This window comes from Lithobates pipiens, unplaced genomic scaffold (assembly GCF_037356315.1).
Source record: "Lithobates pipiens isolate NorthernLeopardFrog02 unplaced genomic scaffold, aLitPip1_a1.2 Scaffold_16, whole genome shotgun sequence".
NCBI classification, from domain to species: Eukaryota; Metazoa; Chordata; class Amphibia; order Anura; family Ranidae; genus Lithobates; species Lithobates pipiens.
In genome coordinates, this window is record NW_027507748.1 from 24,369,480 (window position 1) to 24,385,011 (window position 15,532).

At 44.4% G+C, this 15,532-nt stretch overlaps 1 protein-coding gene across 5 annotated transcripts in view; it reads right to left on the reverse strand.

Moving 5' to 3' along the window:
* CFAP44 (cilia and flagella associated protein 44) overlaps positions 1-15,532 on the reverse strand; it is a 98,379-nt gene that overhangs the window by 60,862 nt on the left and 21,985 nt on the right. For all 5 annotated transcript variants that reach the window (XM_077479686.1, XM_077479685.1, XM_077479684.1 and 2 more), the window contains exons 8-20: positions 14,962-15,178; positions 14,739-14,853; positions 14,288-14,452; positions 14,037-14,192; positions 13,568-13,615; positions 11,776-11,875; positions 10,859-10,953; positions 10,536-10,745; positions 8,128-8,238; positions 7,266-7,418; positions 5,162-5,389; positions 4,915-5,060; positions 189-468 (exon numbers count right to left, since the gene is read on the reverse strand). In XM_077479686.1, the coding sequence (XP_077335812.1) occupies positions 189-468; positions 4,915-5,060; positions 5,162-5,389; positions 7,266-7,418; positions 8,128-8,238; positions 10,536-10,745; positions 10,859-10,953; positions 11,776-11,875; positions 13,568-13,615; positions 14,037-14,192; positions 14,288-14,452; positions 14,739-14,853; positions 14,962-15,178 (2,024 nt within the window). The remainder of the gene's footprint in view (positions 1-188; positions 469-4,914; positions 5,061-5,161; positions 5,390-7,265; positions 7,419-8,127; positions 8,239-10,535; positions 10,746-10,858; positions 10,954-11,775; positions 11,876-13,567; positions 13,616-14,036; positions 14,193-14,287; positions 14,453-14,738; positions 14,854-14,961; positions 15,179-15,532) is intronic.

The following is a 15,532-nucleotide window of genomic DNA, read 5'->3' on the forward strand; positions in this document are numbered from 1 at the left end:
TGGAATGCAGGTAACAGGGAATGACCTAACACAACTGGTAAGGGTTAGTAGCCACAGCATCTTACAAAGAGGTAAGGTCGGGGAAGGTCAGGGGAAGAGGTGGAGGACATTCAAGTGGAGGTACAATTATCTGGGAATATGACATGGGCAGTAATATTGCGGTAAGGATAAGGTGCGTCTAGACATACCCTTGGAGATGGCACTTTTGCTTTCTTGACTTTCAGGTCTCGTTCAATATCCTCCATGGAGAGGATGCTAAAGGTGAAGATGTTGCCATCGGCTCCACAGGTTACCAGGTACTGGTCGTCATAGCTGCTGCTGATGGCTTGCATGCTGCCATATTGGTTGTCATGGACCCCGAGGGACCAATAACTGCCAATGGAGGTGAGTAGGGGGTCATTGGGCTGGAGAGGGTAAACACGAACTGCCCCATCCTTCATCCCACAGTACAGCAGCTTCTTGTTGGAGCTATAGAGGAATTAAGGCAGAGCCAAGATTAGAGGGCAACAAACATCCACCAGCTAATTGCTAATACCTTTCAGTAAACACAAAAAAAAACAGAAAGTCCAATAAATATTTTATAATCTGGATATTATTTAATTTCCCGTGGCAAGAATCAGCAAGATTTTCACATTGCTACAGAGGCAAGGGGAGGTGGGGAAGTTTTTTGTCACATGACTGCGGTGAAACCTCTTGAGCTGTTGATTTAGAAAATACTGTACCCATGCTAGTCATGCGTACCGCCGAAAAATGTGTTAGTTTTTTTTTTGTTTCATGCGTTTCCATTTTGTTTCCATTTTTCGGGTCATTCATTATGATCAAAATTAGTTATTTCAAGTAAATTCGTAAAAAAATGTGAAAATAATAACAAAAATTCAAGAGAACGAATATCCAAAAAGAACGAAAATCTGAAAATTTGAAAATCCCCAAATTCTTAATAATAACTAACTAATAATAATTAACTATTAAAATGATAATTCTGATAATTCGTAACTTCGGATAAATTTGTATTCGTTACGTTCACCAACAGCCAAATTTGAAAGGAAATTCCAATAGCTATAATTTAATAGTTAGTAATAGTTATTATTAGTTACTTAGTTATTATTTTGGATTTTCGAATTTAGGATTTTCAAATTTTCTGAAAGATTTGTTAAACCAGTTTTCCTTAATTTGATAATTTCAGAATTAGTCGAATTTAGTCTAAAAACTAATTCGGAACTAAATGAATTGCACATATAGTGGGGTCCCCCAGGGGCTGAGGGATCATCATCAGCATTCAGACTTTATAAGGAATGCAACAAGGAATGTAAGGGTGCAATTAAGGCGGCTAAGATAGAACACGAAAGACACATTGCGGAGGAAAGCAAAAAAAAATCCCAAAGAAATTCTTTAAAGAGGAGGTCCACCCTAAAGTGGAGCTTCTGCTCATTGGAACCCTCCCCCCCCCCCCCGGCGCCACAATTGGCACCTTTCAGGGGGGAGGGGGGTGCAGGTACCTGTACAGTACAGGTATCTGCACCCACTTCCGGCGTAGATTCTGCAGAAGCTACGCCCCTTTCTGCAGAATCTACGCCCCTTTCCGAAGGTCCCCCGCTGCCTGCTGGGAAACACACTGATCCCAGAGACAGCGGGGACCATCCTTATTGCGCAGCGCGACTCGCGCATGCGCAGTAGGGAACCGGGAAATGAAGCCGCAAGGCTCCACTTCCTGATTCCCATACCCAAAATGGCGGCGGCAGCACCCGAGAGACGATCGAGAGATCGGCTTCGGGTGCCGACATCGCGGGCGCGCTGGGCGGGTAAGTGTCATTATTTTAAAAGTCAGCAGCTGCAGTATTTGTAGCTGCTGGCTTTTTAAAAAAAAAAAAAAACGGCGGACTCCCGCTTTAAAGCGGGAGTCCACCGGGACTCCGCGTTTTTTTTTTTTTTTTTAAAGCCAGCAGCTACAAATACTGCAGCTGCTGACTTTTAAATAGTGACACTTACCTGTCCAGCGCGCCCGCGATGTCGGCACCCGAAGCCGATCGCTCGTTCGGCTGCCGGGTCCCGTCGCCATCTTGGGTATGGGAATCAGGAAATGGAGCCTTTCGGCTTCATTTCCTGGTTCCCTACTGCGCATGCGCGAGCCGCGCGGCGCAATCCGGACGGTCCCCGCTGCCTCTGGGAGCTGTGTGTTTCCCAGCAGGCAGCGGGGCACTTGCTGAAGGGGGCGGGCGCTTGCGGAACGTACGCCCCGTTCCGCAGAGAGCTAGCCCGGAAGTGGGTGCAGTTACCTGGATTATCCAGGTAACTGCACCCCCCTCCCCCCTGAAAGGTGCCGATTGTGGCGCCGGAGGGGGGGGGGATTCCGATGAGCGGAGGTCCATTTTAGGGTGGACCTCCGCTTTAAGCATAAAAAAAGTAAAAAAGGGAAGACAGACCATATTGGCCCCATAAAGAATGAGGAAGGCCATCTGGTTACAAAGGAAGGGGAGATGGCGAAGGTATTGAATTTATTCTTCTCCTCAGTCTTCACAAGGGAATCGGGGGGTTTCAGTAACCAAAACTACAGTGTTTATACTCATAACACATCACAGGATGCACCTCCATGGCTAACAGGGGACAAAATTAAAATTAGACTTGGGAAACTTAACATTAATAAATCACCGGGACCAGATGGCTTGCACCCGAGGGTACTTAGGGAACTTAGTCAAGTATTTGCCAGACCATCATTCCTAATTTTTACTGACAGTCTACTGACTGGAATGGTACCAGCTGATTAGAGAAAAGCCAATGTATCACCAATATTTAAAAAGGGATCAAAATACATCCCTGGGAATTACAGACCAGTTAGCCCAGGGGTAGGGAACCTTTTTGGTTGAGAGAGTCATGAACGCCACATATTTTAAAATGTAATTCCACGAGAGCCATACAATATGTTTAAAACTAATTTTTTTTTTTAATCGATTGATTGACTAATTTCAATTATAACTGTAATATCCACATCATCTCCCCCACTATAATATCCACATCTCCTCTACGATTGTCTGCTTGCTTACCACTACACAGGCAGGCAAATCCACGAGCAGTTGAGGCGGGTGATGATGATGTCAGCGCGCCGCTCACCTAGGCCGCTGCCGGGTGTACCAAGATGGCCACAGCTCCGGAGCTAGGCCGAAGCTGCGGCCTTTCCTATGGGCTAAATCCATGGATCGGCACACCACACAATCCGCAGATTTAGAGGTGAGAGCCAGATGCACCCATCAAAAGAGCCACATCTGGCTCGAGAGCCATAGGTTCCCTACCCCTGAGTTAGCCTAACATCAATAGTATGTAAGCTCTTGGAGGGGATGATAAGGGACTATATACAAGATTTTAGTAATGAGAACGGTATCATTAGCAGTAATCAGCATGGATTCATGAAGAATCATTCTTGCCAAACCAATCTATTAACCTTCTATGAGGAGGTGAGTTGCCATCTAGATAAAGGAAGGCCTGTAGACATGGTGTATCTGGATTTTGCAAAAGCATTTGACACAGTTCCCCATAAACATTTACTGTACATGGATTGAAAACTGGCTACAAGGGCGAGTTCAGAGGGTGGTGATAAATGGGGAGTACTTGGAATGGTCAGAGGTGGATAGTGGGGTCCCCCAGGGTTCTGTGCTGCCACCAATCCTATTTAATTTGTTCATAAACGACCTGGAGGATGGGGATGGGTTAAACAGTTTGATCTCTGTATTTGCGGATGATACTAAGCTAAGCAAGTCAATAACTTCTCCTCAGGATGTGGAAACCTTGCAAGAAGCTCTGAACAAATTAATGGGTTGGGCAACTACATGGCAAATGAGGTTCAATGTAGAAAAATGTAAAATAATGCATTTGGGTGGCAAAAATATGAATGCAATCTATACACTGGAGGGAGAACCTCTGGGGGAATCTAGGATGGTAGATGATAGGCTCAGCAATGACATGCAATGCCAAGCTGCTGCTAAAAAAGCAAACAGAATATTGGCATGCATTAAAAAGGATAAAACGATAATTCTCCCGCTCTACAAGACTCTGGTCCGGCCACACCTGGAGTATGCTGTCCAGTTCTGGGCACCAGTCCTCAGGAAGGATGTGCTGGAAATGGAGCGAGTACAAAGAAGGGCAACAAAGCTAATAAAGAGTCTGGAGGATATTAGTTATGAGGAAAGGTTGCGAGCACTGAACTTATTCTCTCTGGAGAAGAGACGCTTAAGAGGGGAAATGATTTAAATTTACAAATACCGTACTGGTGACCCCACAACAGGGATAAAACTTTTTTCGTGGAAGGGAGTTTAACAAGACACGTGGCCACGTTTAACCTTAAGCTACGTAGAGGGTTCTTTACTGTAAGAGCGGCAAGGATGTGGAATTCCCTTCCACAGGCGGTGGTCTCAGCGGGGGGCATCAATAGTTAAAAAAAAACTTTTAGATAAGCACCTGAACGACCGCAACATACAGGGATATACAATGTAATACTGACATATAATCACACACATAGGTTGGACTTGATGGACTTGTGTCTTTTTTCATCTCACCTACTATGTAACTATGTGTAAAGTATTCAATTATGAACTGAGCCAATCTGGTCTTATAGAGACCATGCCATAGGAAAATTAAAAAATTGTGCGTGTGGGAGCTACGAATTGCTGCCTAGAAGTGTCAGAACACCCAGAATACCTGCAGCAATTTTGTTTGTTACCCCCCCCCCCCCCCCAATAAACACAGTTTTTTTAGGAACATTTCGACCAGTCCACCACCCTCCCTGTCTGATAGACTGGTCATAATATGTTGCTATGTTATTATTCTGTGAGGTCTTATTCCCCCGTTTTTGTACTGCACCTTGAATTGACAATAGAATCCTTTAAATGAGAAAAAAGATGTACAATAAATGAGGGATGTGTGCACCTGAAATGAATCTTGTGGATGGGGTTGGTGCTGGTGTTGTCCATGGGCAAGACACTTAATGGCTCATCCTTCCTTGTTGAAGGGTCAATTTGATCTTCACTTTTGGAGAACTCACAGAGATAGAGGAACCCAGAGTCATATCCATCCTACAGAGAGAAAGGAGAAAACATTTATGTCATCTTAACAAACCATGTCAGGGGCCACAGGACAATATGTTGGCATCAAGTCCTAGCCTTGCTTGCTTTACCATGGAGAGCCAGAACTTCCCAGGGGAGGCATAGAAGCCACACAGGATGGGGCTGGGATCTTTAGGGACATAAAGTTCTGAAAGTTTCTCCTCTTCGTCATCATATGGCTCCTGTAACTCCTCCTCGGTCAGTTCCACTCCTTGTTCTTTCTGTTTCTGCACCCAGGCCTGGTGCTCCTTCAGCTTCTGCTCTCGGTTCTTCCTTATCTGGGCCAACTGCTCCTCTCTCTGGTATACACAGAACAGGAGATAAAGGCTGTGTATTAGAACTCAGCATATCAAGGAGTGAACAAACAATAAAGAAAACTAATGTAAGCCACTACATCCAAGGACTGGTACGTTACAATATATTGGCCGCTACCCCAGTAAGTGAAGTGACATATCTGGTACTTCCAAGTATGGAGAATCATGTGACTCACAAATACATACTATAATGACAGTGTAGGTGCTTGGCGATTGGCTGCTCACTGTCAAAAGGGGGTGGAGGAAGAATCTACAGCTCTGTGTAAGCCCCAAGTCACGACTTACACAAGGTTTATTCTCCTCTCTCTCTCTGTGGCCTAAATGAGAACAATAGAAAGGCAAGTCTACGCATCTGCAGGGGTTAGCATTATACAGCACCTGTTGACTTGCTCTGCATGGTCAAATCACAGGTTCTATTTAGCTTAACACTTAAAGCAGACCCATACTTGCCTTGACTGATGCTTAAGTAATTTGGCCATCCTGTTCCCAATTCTGCACCAAAATCTTTCCAATTACATAGGAGTCAAGTACATACAGTATATGGACACTTGAACATCACAACTATATACGTTTTTTTGGGCATCCCATTTCAAAACCATGGACATTAATGTGGAGTTACCCCCACACTCATTTTCAGCTTTATGCTCCTTTGTGAGGTCAGGTACTGATGTTAGGTGAAAAGAACTGGTTCACATTCGGCATTCCAATTCTTCCCAAAGGGGTTCAGTAGGGCTGAGGTCAGGGCTCTGTGCAGGACAGTTCAATTCCTCCACACCAAACTCGTCAAAACATACATACTGGAGATGGCTTTGTACAAGGCCTTCACCAAACTGTCACTAAAAGATTGGAAGAGCACAGTTGTCTACAATGTTTTTGTACGCTGTAGTATTAACAGTACCCTTCACTGGAAACACCTGTACTCAACCATTTGGAGGACAGTCCTCATACTGTTGGTCATATTGTAGGTGTGATGGTCAGGTATCCACATACTGTTTGCCATATTGCAGGTGTGTTGGTTAGGTGCTCAGATACTGTTGGCCATATTGTAGGTGTGATGGTCAAGTGTTCACATACTGATTGCCATACTGTAGGTGTGATGGTCGGGGTGTTGTGTCACATACTGTTGGTTATATTGCAGGTGTGTTGGTCAGATGTTCACATACTGTTGGCCATATTGTAGGTGTGATGATCGGGTGTTCACATACTGTTGGCCATATTGTAGGTGTGATGATCGGGTGTTCACATAGTGTTGAACATATTGTAGGTGTGATGGTCAGATGCTCAAATACTGTTGGCCATATTGTAGGTATGATGGTCAGATGTTCAAATACTGTTGGCCATATTGTAGGTGTGATGGTCAGATGTTGAAATACTGTTGGCCATATTGTAGGTGTGATGGTCAGATGTTCAAATACTGTTGGCCATATTGTAGGTGTGATGGTCAGATGTTCAAATACTGTTGGCCATATTGTAGGTGTGATGGTCAGATGTTCAAATACTGTTGGCCATATTGTAGGTGTGATTGTCAGATGTTCACATACTGTTGGCCATTTTGTAGGTGTAATGGTCAGGTATCCTCATACTGTTGGCCATATTACAAGTGTGAAAGGTCACGTGTTCAGATACTGTTGGCCATATTGTAGGTGTGATGGTCAGGTGTTCCAATACTGTTGGTCATATTGTTGGTGTGATGGTCAGGTGTTCACATACTGTTGTCCATATTGAAGGTGTGATGGTTGGGTGTTCATATACTGTTGGCTATATTGTAGACGTGACGGTCTGGTGTTCACATATTGTTGGCCATATTGTAGGTGTGATGGTCCATGTCTTTCTTAAAACTTTAGTCCAAGGCAGCTCATACCTCAATCTTTGACTTGATGCTGCTGAATCGGAAGTAGCGCAGAGGCAGATTAGAGATCTCATAGGTAGAAACTAGGTTGTTTTTTTCAGCCGCCGGGGCCGGAATCTCTACAGCGAATCCATTCTCACATAGAACCAGTAATGTGTTTTCCTCCTGCCGGGATCCAAACAAAATGGCTTTTAGTGAATTCCACAGTCCATTTAGACATTAGCTTAACCTCACTCACATCTACTAGAATAAGATACACTCAGGGCCTAAATGTATACAACATGCTGCCCGGGGTCCACAGACACCCTTTATACAAGCTCTGCCTCTTGTGTGATGTCATTATTTTAGAGGAAAAAAAACAACTGTCAAAATGAGCATGCTGCTTGCTTAGTACGCAAGGCCACATTTTCACTACATAGACCCCCAAACAACAACACGTGGAGATGGTGTCCTGCTCCCAGAACTGTAGAGAGTCTTGTGACTCCCTTCAACATCACCTGCTTCCTTTCCCCCCATAATTAATAATTTGTTGAATTAGGCCAGAAATGTCCAGAGGTTGACAGAAGGTTGACCTGAACATTGAAAGTTGACCTGAACCTTCAGGAGGTTGACCTGAACACCAAAAATAAACTATCACAATAGGAACATGTTGAGGCTCATTGCGCCCCCCTCAGTTCTTGATGCCCAAGGCACTTTCTCATGAGTGCCAATATGCTAAAATGTGGCTCTGATCCCAACTGCACCCACAGCAAGAAGAAAACCTTACTGCAGAGAGACATGGTTACACATATTTGACATGACCATGCAAATATCACATAGAGGTATGTATTGGTAAAAGCTGTAAGCAGCACCTCTTCCATATCCAGCAACTTACGTGTGACGGTGGAGACCAGTGCAATTCCTTAACCGGTCCTGGAACGTGGATGAATCCAATGGGCTCATAGGTGTCACCAACAGCAAAGAAGAAGACGGTTCTGTCTGTGCTCTATGGGGTAAGAATGGTTGCAGATGCAAGTTACAGACCAGGAGAAAATTATAATAAAAATGTTTTGTTATATACAAGTTTCTTGGGACTTGACCAACATAAAGAGGAAACGCAGTCTGCGTACATAATTTGTACTAAAAACATCTTTGCCATTCTGAAGCTTCCCTCCAACCACTTTGCATATTATTTCATATATACTGTGATTCTCTATTGCTTCAGCCATTTTAACTGTGGGCAGCTGAAGCTGCTGCCTGTTCACTTCCTGGATTTACACAGAGGCACACCTCCAGCTCTGCAGCTCTCATTGTCCCTCTTATGACTCATCCCCCCCCTCCCTTCCTGGCAAACTCTCATGAGAGAGAGAGAGAGAGAGAGAGAGAGAGAGAGCTGTGCATGATGTCATAAGCCTAGGCTAATGACCAGACAAGAAACAGGAAGTGGGCTGCATGAGATATTTACTGGCAGAAAAAAAATGTTTTACTATCCAAAGTTAAAACAACAACAAGGGCAGAAGATTTAATAGATGGAAAGTTGAAAAAATGACTGAAGGACCGCTTTAATTTTTAACATAATATTAAAAAAAATGTTCAAAAGTTTCAAAAAAGGAAAATTACTATTTATATAATAATCTAACCAAAATGTTTTTTTTTTAGCTTTGCACAGTTTGGAGGAACCTTGTTAGGTGTTACAGTACTTTAAGGACCTTTGCCAGGAATTATAGAATCTCTGCCAGTACTTCCAATGGTGCTCGCAGAATCTCAACCAATACTTTTTTGTGTTCACTGAATCTCTGCTAGTACTTCCAATAGTGCTCACAGAATCTGCCAGTACTTCCAATAGTGCTCACAGAATTTCTGCCAGTAGTTCCAATAGTGCTCATAGAATTTCTGCCAGTACTTCCAATAGTGCTCACAGAATTTCTGCCAGTACTTCCAATAGTGCTCACAAAATCCCTGCCAGTACCTCCAAGGTGCTAGCAGAATTTCTGCCAGTACTTCTAGTGATGCTCGCAGTATTTCTGCCAATACATTTAATGGTGCTTGCAGAATCTCTTCCAGCATTTCCAATGGTGCTCACTCAATCTCTGCCAGTACTTCTAGTGGTGCTTGCAGAATCTCTTCCAGCATTTCTCAATGGTGTCTCTGTGAGTATTTCCAGGGGTGCTCACAGAATCCATGCCAGTACCTCCAATGTTTCTCGCAGAATCTCTGCCAGTAGTTCTGTTGCTTGCGGTATTTCTGACAGTTCTTCTAATGTTGTTTGAAGTATTTCTGCCAGTAATTCTAATGGTACTTTAAGAATCTCTGCCAGCATTTCCAATGGTGTTTGCAGAATCCCTGCCAGTACTTCCAACAATGGTAGAAGAATCTCTGCCAGTACTTCTAATTGTGCTCACAGAATTTCTGCCAGTACTTCCAATGGTGCTCCCGGAATCTTAGGCAGTACTTCCAATAGTGCTTATAGAATCTCTGCCAGTACTTCCAATGATGGTCAAAGAATCTTTTCCAGTACTTCTAATGGTGCTTGCAGAATTTCTGCCAGTACTTCTAATAGTGTTTGCAGAATCTCTGCCAATACTTCCAATGATGGTTGAAGAATTTCTGCCAGTACTTTCAATGGTGTTCGCAAAATCTTTTCCAGCATTTCCAATGGTGCTTGCAGAATCCTTGCCAGTACTTCCAATGGTGCTCGCAGAACTTCTGCCATTACTTCCAATGGTGCTCGCAGAACTTCTGCCATTAATTCCAATGGTGCTCGCAGAATTTCTGACAGTACTTCTAATGCGGCTCACAGAATCTCTGCTAGCATTTTTAATGGCGCTTGTAGAATGTCTAGCAGGATTTCCATAACTCTTTGAAACAACAGTGAGCATATCCTTTGACCCAAAGGCTATTAGGAATCATCATTGGAAGTGTCTGGTGGTGCCTTCTGAGATCTGACCTGTATTGATCGGACTACTCTCCTGTTTGTCACCTGCCTCAATCCCTTGCCTGAACCTGACTATTCTCTTGCCGATCCACTAGTGTCCCCCCAGTCTGCACACCATAGCCATTCTGTTCTCATTGGTCTCCCTCTCTTCTACCTGCTGGCACCCTCCATGCCAGTCTTATCTGTGGGGGGTGGGGGGGACAGCGTAGAGTTCAAAATACATGGTGGGGGTGCCCATAGAGAGGAAGAATGTTTGCAGGGTGTGTGTAAAGCCACCTAATTACTTCCAGTGGCAGCTAAAAGTTTAAAATAAAAATATAATTTTGGCTGAAGCTGAGCTTATAAAACAACACACAAAGAAACGTCACCCCGGTGGCAAGGATCTCTCCATTGCGTTCGTAGGCCAGGCACGTGACGGGGGCCACGTGAGGTTTGAATGCTTGCTTCAGACCAATTGCAGCATCCTGAGTGTCGCTGCGCCCGGCCAGAAGTCTCATCCCGGAGGAGTTGTAGACCTCCAAGATACGGACGACTCCATCCTGGAATCCCGCCACAAATAATCCCCCTTTAGGGTTGACCTGTAGAAGACAAGACGCGGGACAGATTAAGCGAGGTCCGAAGTCACAGGATATTGGTCAGCTTCCCTGATCAGGTCACATGACTGAATGAGAGGCGGAGCCTAGCTACTCACCATGCGGGGAGCCCAAATCAGCGATGTTCCTCCTTGTTTAAACTTCATCTCCACTAATGGAAGCTTCCCGGCAAAGTCATAAATCCTCACCGATCCTAAACAGGGAAGATGTTCAAGAAGACACAGAGTAAAACTCAAAGTGGATGTAAAAGACACAAATAAATCCAGTGTAAGTACCTAAAAATTAACCTGGTACAGCTGAACCCACACAGAGAGGGAAAAACAGGAGCACACGGAGCAAGCTGACAGAAGAATAGAGCAGGGTGACAGAGAGATGAACCCATAAGTCTGCTGCTTCTCCTTTAACTGTTCAATCACAGGCTGGGGGAGGGACAAGACCTGTGGGTTTTGCTAAACTGCAACAGAGAAAAATCAGACAGACATGGCTGTGCTGTTTGGCATAGCTGTGTAAATTTCAGGATTGGATGGATATAAGTACAGGGGGAGAGGGAGAGAGGAGGAGAGGGAGAGAGAAGGGGAAGATTGAGAGAGGGGGAGGGGTAGAGAGAGGGAGAGAGAAGGAGAGGGGTAGAGAGAGGGAGAGAGAAGGAGAGGGGTAGAGAGAGGGAGAGAGGAGGAGAGAGAGAGAGGGAGAGAGAAGAAGAGGGGTAGAGAGAGGGAGAGAGGAGGAGAAGGGGGGGGGGGGAGAGGAAGGGAGGAGGAAAGAGAGACTATGCCTGTCCCTCCCCTCTGCTGCCCATTCAGAGAAGCCTTTGTATTTTATGAATGTGTTCACATAATACAAAGGCTTCTGTGACTAGGCAAGAAGAGAGGAGGGGTGGGCATAGCTACTACAGTGACTCTCCTGTTGAAGTTGCAGTACTCAGAAGGATCAGTGTCAGGCTTCCGAAAACAAAAAGTGAACATGCAAAGCAGTTGTTTGGATGATATTTATAATAGGTGTGGACTGAACGCACGGTCTGAGGATGTCGTTGCCATGAGGTATGTGGAGGGAGAAGCATCTAAGGCATTAATCTCCCCGGCATGGAAGGAGAAGAGCTGTTCGGGGTCCTGGGTCTGGAGGAAAAATAGGAATAAGAACCAATGTAAATGCAGAGCCATGCAACACATTATCATCGCTACAGGTATAAACAGGAGGTAATTTAACTGACTATAGGATCTGTACCCTCCCTTTATAATGGGAATCTGCCATCCGCCTTCTTGGATGTGATTTCAGCAGACTCACAGCTCTCACTCTAGTGACACTGTATACTAGGGGTAGGCAAACTTTCAGGGGGGTCTAGATCAACCTGACAACATTGAGGAAATCAAAGATTAGGAAAGGGGGTTCCTCTACCTCCTTCACATCAGCCCCCAGCCCATGTTATGTCTTCTGTCCCCCATAACAGGGTCCTCTGTCCCCCTCCCATAGTAGTGCCATAGTAGTGCCATCTGCCCCCCTTCACATCCCCCCCCCCCACACACACACACACACACACACACACACACAGAGTAGTGTCCTTCGCCCCCTCACATTAGTGCCCTGTGCTCCCCCTAAGCAGTGTCCCCTGCCCCTTCACACCACCCCTCCCCCCCAGGAGTGTCATCTTCCCCCCTTCACAATTATTTCCCTCTTCCCCACTTCATATCCCCCATCCCCTTTCACATCAACCCCTCCTCTTCACTGCAGAGCAGAGAGCGGGAGGCAGCACAGTACTGGATAGAGGGCCAGAGCGGGAGCTGCCTCCGTTAACTTTTCACATTAAAAAGCTGGTAATTGGTTGCTATGGCCTCCTGGGTTCCTAACAACCAATCACCCGCCGGTTAACTTGAAAAGTTAACTGAGGCAGCCCCTGCTCCCGTCCCCCATCCAGTACTGTGCTGCGTCCCACTCTGCAGTGAAGAGGAGAGCGGCAGAGGCTGAAGGGGAAGGACTGGCAAAGCAGGGCCATGTTCACAATCTAGAAGTGAGCTGCCCACCGTCAATGGGTAGATTGCGATCGCCAGCTTGCCGACCCGCGCTATACTATACCTTTCACTCCTCCCCCAGAACTACATAAAAGATTTTGTAGAGCAGCCTTTCTCAACCTTTTCAACACAGAGGAACCCTTGAAATATTTCTCCAGTCTCGGGGAACCCCTGCTAAAAATGAGAAATCTATAACTCATGATTAGTGATTAGTGTGATGGTCAGTGGGAAGAATGGTCCTTACACTTGTGGTCATTGGGAAGAATTACCTTCTTACAGATAGCTAAAAAGATCAATGGTGTTGGTGGGAACTTATCCGATGGGCAGAAATGGCCCAATGCTGAAGGAACCCCTAGCAGCCTCTGGAGGAACACTGTTTGAGAATCACTGATGTAGAGAGTTGAGGGGAGGAGGAGCTGGGCCAACATAGAGAGTAATTATACACTCCCAGAAGAGAAGAAGAGGGCTATGATGTGCAGGGAGGGAGGTGACTGTGCAAGGGAATTGATTCCTCCAAAGAGGTCAGACTTGCTAGCAGGTTTCGGAGGCACAATGCAAGTCATCGAAAAATTGTAAATAGAAAGCAAAAACACTGTGGCCTCGTTCAGACATCATGTTCCCGCTTGCGATTCTTAAAGCGCAATTTACATGCATTTCCGCATCTCACTCCTAGGGCAGCCTATTCACTTCAATGGGCTTTCCTATGCGCATTTGACCAAAAGAAGCTTCTGCTGTAAGTAAACACTTTCTGCATATGTAAATTATAGGGACAGATAAGCAATAAGGAAAAAATAATATTACTATATTTGAAAAGGACAGGTCCAGTTTCCAGATTCCACCGCAGGCATCCTAAAAAAATAAAACAAGAAAGTGAATTAAAGAAGGATCACATTTTCTAGATATACATCTGGTTATCTCCGCATAAATTATGAGTTTAAAGAACAACTCCAGTTTTGTAGAACATTTATATATAATGTACATAATTGCTACATATGCCGTTTGGTAAATTAATAAATTATAAAATGACATTACTATCTCAGTTTTTAGCCAGCCATAATATCCCAACTCTGCCACTATTATAACATTCATCGATGACCACCAGATTTATTTCAAGCTAAAGTTCTGGTTAGATTTAGATTTAAATTACAGAGTTCAATGCAAAAATATGTCTTCTGTGTCCTGACTGTCTCCGCATGTCATAGCAGATACTTCATAATAAAAAATTAAAAAAGTAATTACATCTACATGGACCTTGATGAGTCTGGTATACCTGAGCAAACCACAAAGGTGAGTCATTTTCTTTTGTCTTCACCATAAAGCGAAGGTTTACATTCTTCCCAACCAACAGTTCATTCATTGGTTCCATTTCCAGTAGCCCAGTGTCATCGATGGTGTCAGCTGTGTCCACAGCCTCAAAGTCCCAGACCTTTACAGAGGAAAATGGATGATGGAGAGGAATCAGAATCACGCTGCTTTAAAAAAAAGCCCTAGTGAAGTTCTAAAAACATATTTTTTACTCACTCTAACATATCCATCCGCTCCAATAGTGATAAGCTCGCCTTCATCCAGAACAAACTGGTTAATAGGACCATTATGGCATTGCCTACGTCCTCTTCTGCAGATCTCCACTTTGATGAGACCTCCTTCCCAAAGCAGCATGTTTCCCCATTCAGAGCCTGATATCACCTGAAGGATTAGAGGCGAGTGGGGTTGAGACCGTACCCATTGCAGTACCCAAAAAACCATTGAACTTTCTCCTTTAACCCGTGCTCCATTTCCTAAGCATTAAAATCATAAACTTTTGTCTTTGAATAAAAATCCATCACATCTAAGTACTTACTGACATATTATTCCTGGCTTATCTAAATTATCAAGACAAATTGACATGGCTTTGCCTATAACAGGGGTAAATCACCTTTGTATTAAATAATCCCTTTTCATCACCTACACAAAAGTACTTTTAGAGTTTTACCTTCCCATCTGGTAGTTCCACGTATCCCTCTATATCGGTAAGTGCAGTCTTTCCAAATCTCCCAAGCTCTCCCTGAAGCTTTAAGCCAGTAAATGTGCGTGCCATTTTCCAAAATCTAGGCAGGAAGAAGGTAGACACTTGATAGTAAATTTCAATTATTTTATAATGTATTTCTAGGTGGGGAAACCCTTTATCCAGGCTTCGTAAAACAGGAATCTCTCACCTGATGTGTCCTGTCCCACAAGTGGTCAACTGCTCCTCATTCTCTGGAGAGAAGGTGACCTGGAAGACATCCTGGGAAAAAGCCTTCGACCTCAGCATGATTTTCTCCTGTTTCCAGTCCCAAATAGTCAACATGTAATCTGGGCTGCTCCCCACGCTAGCTAGGAGGGTCCCAGACATATTAAAGTCTATAAAGGTGTAGGCTTCTTCTGTACCCCCTGATGAAGAAAAGATGGTCATTCATTTGTATGCATCTGGGATATAAACTCTACAAGGAGGATGCAGTGAATCTGGAGTAGTTGATCACAGTAATTGTGATTTTTTTTTACCTTCTGTGTGACTCTGAGAAGTATCTACTTCTTACCAGGAACCATCACAGGGACATATGGGTTCCTATGCATAAAACTCTCCCTGCCCTTGGCTTAGCCCCACTAGCAGCTCCTGACATTTAGGAAACTACTGGAAGCCTTAAGTAAGAGTGCGCTCTGTTAACAAGCTTCATTAGGGTAGGCTGTGTCAAGGCTACATTTTTAGACAGATAAGTCCAAAGCAAGTAGGAAGAAACTACATAA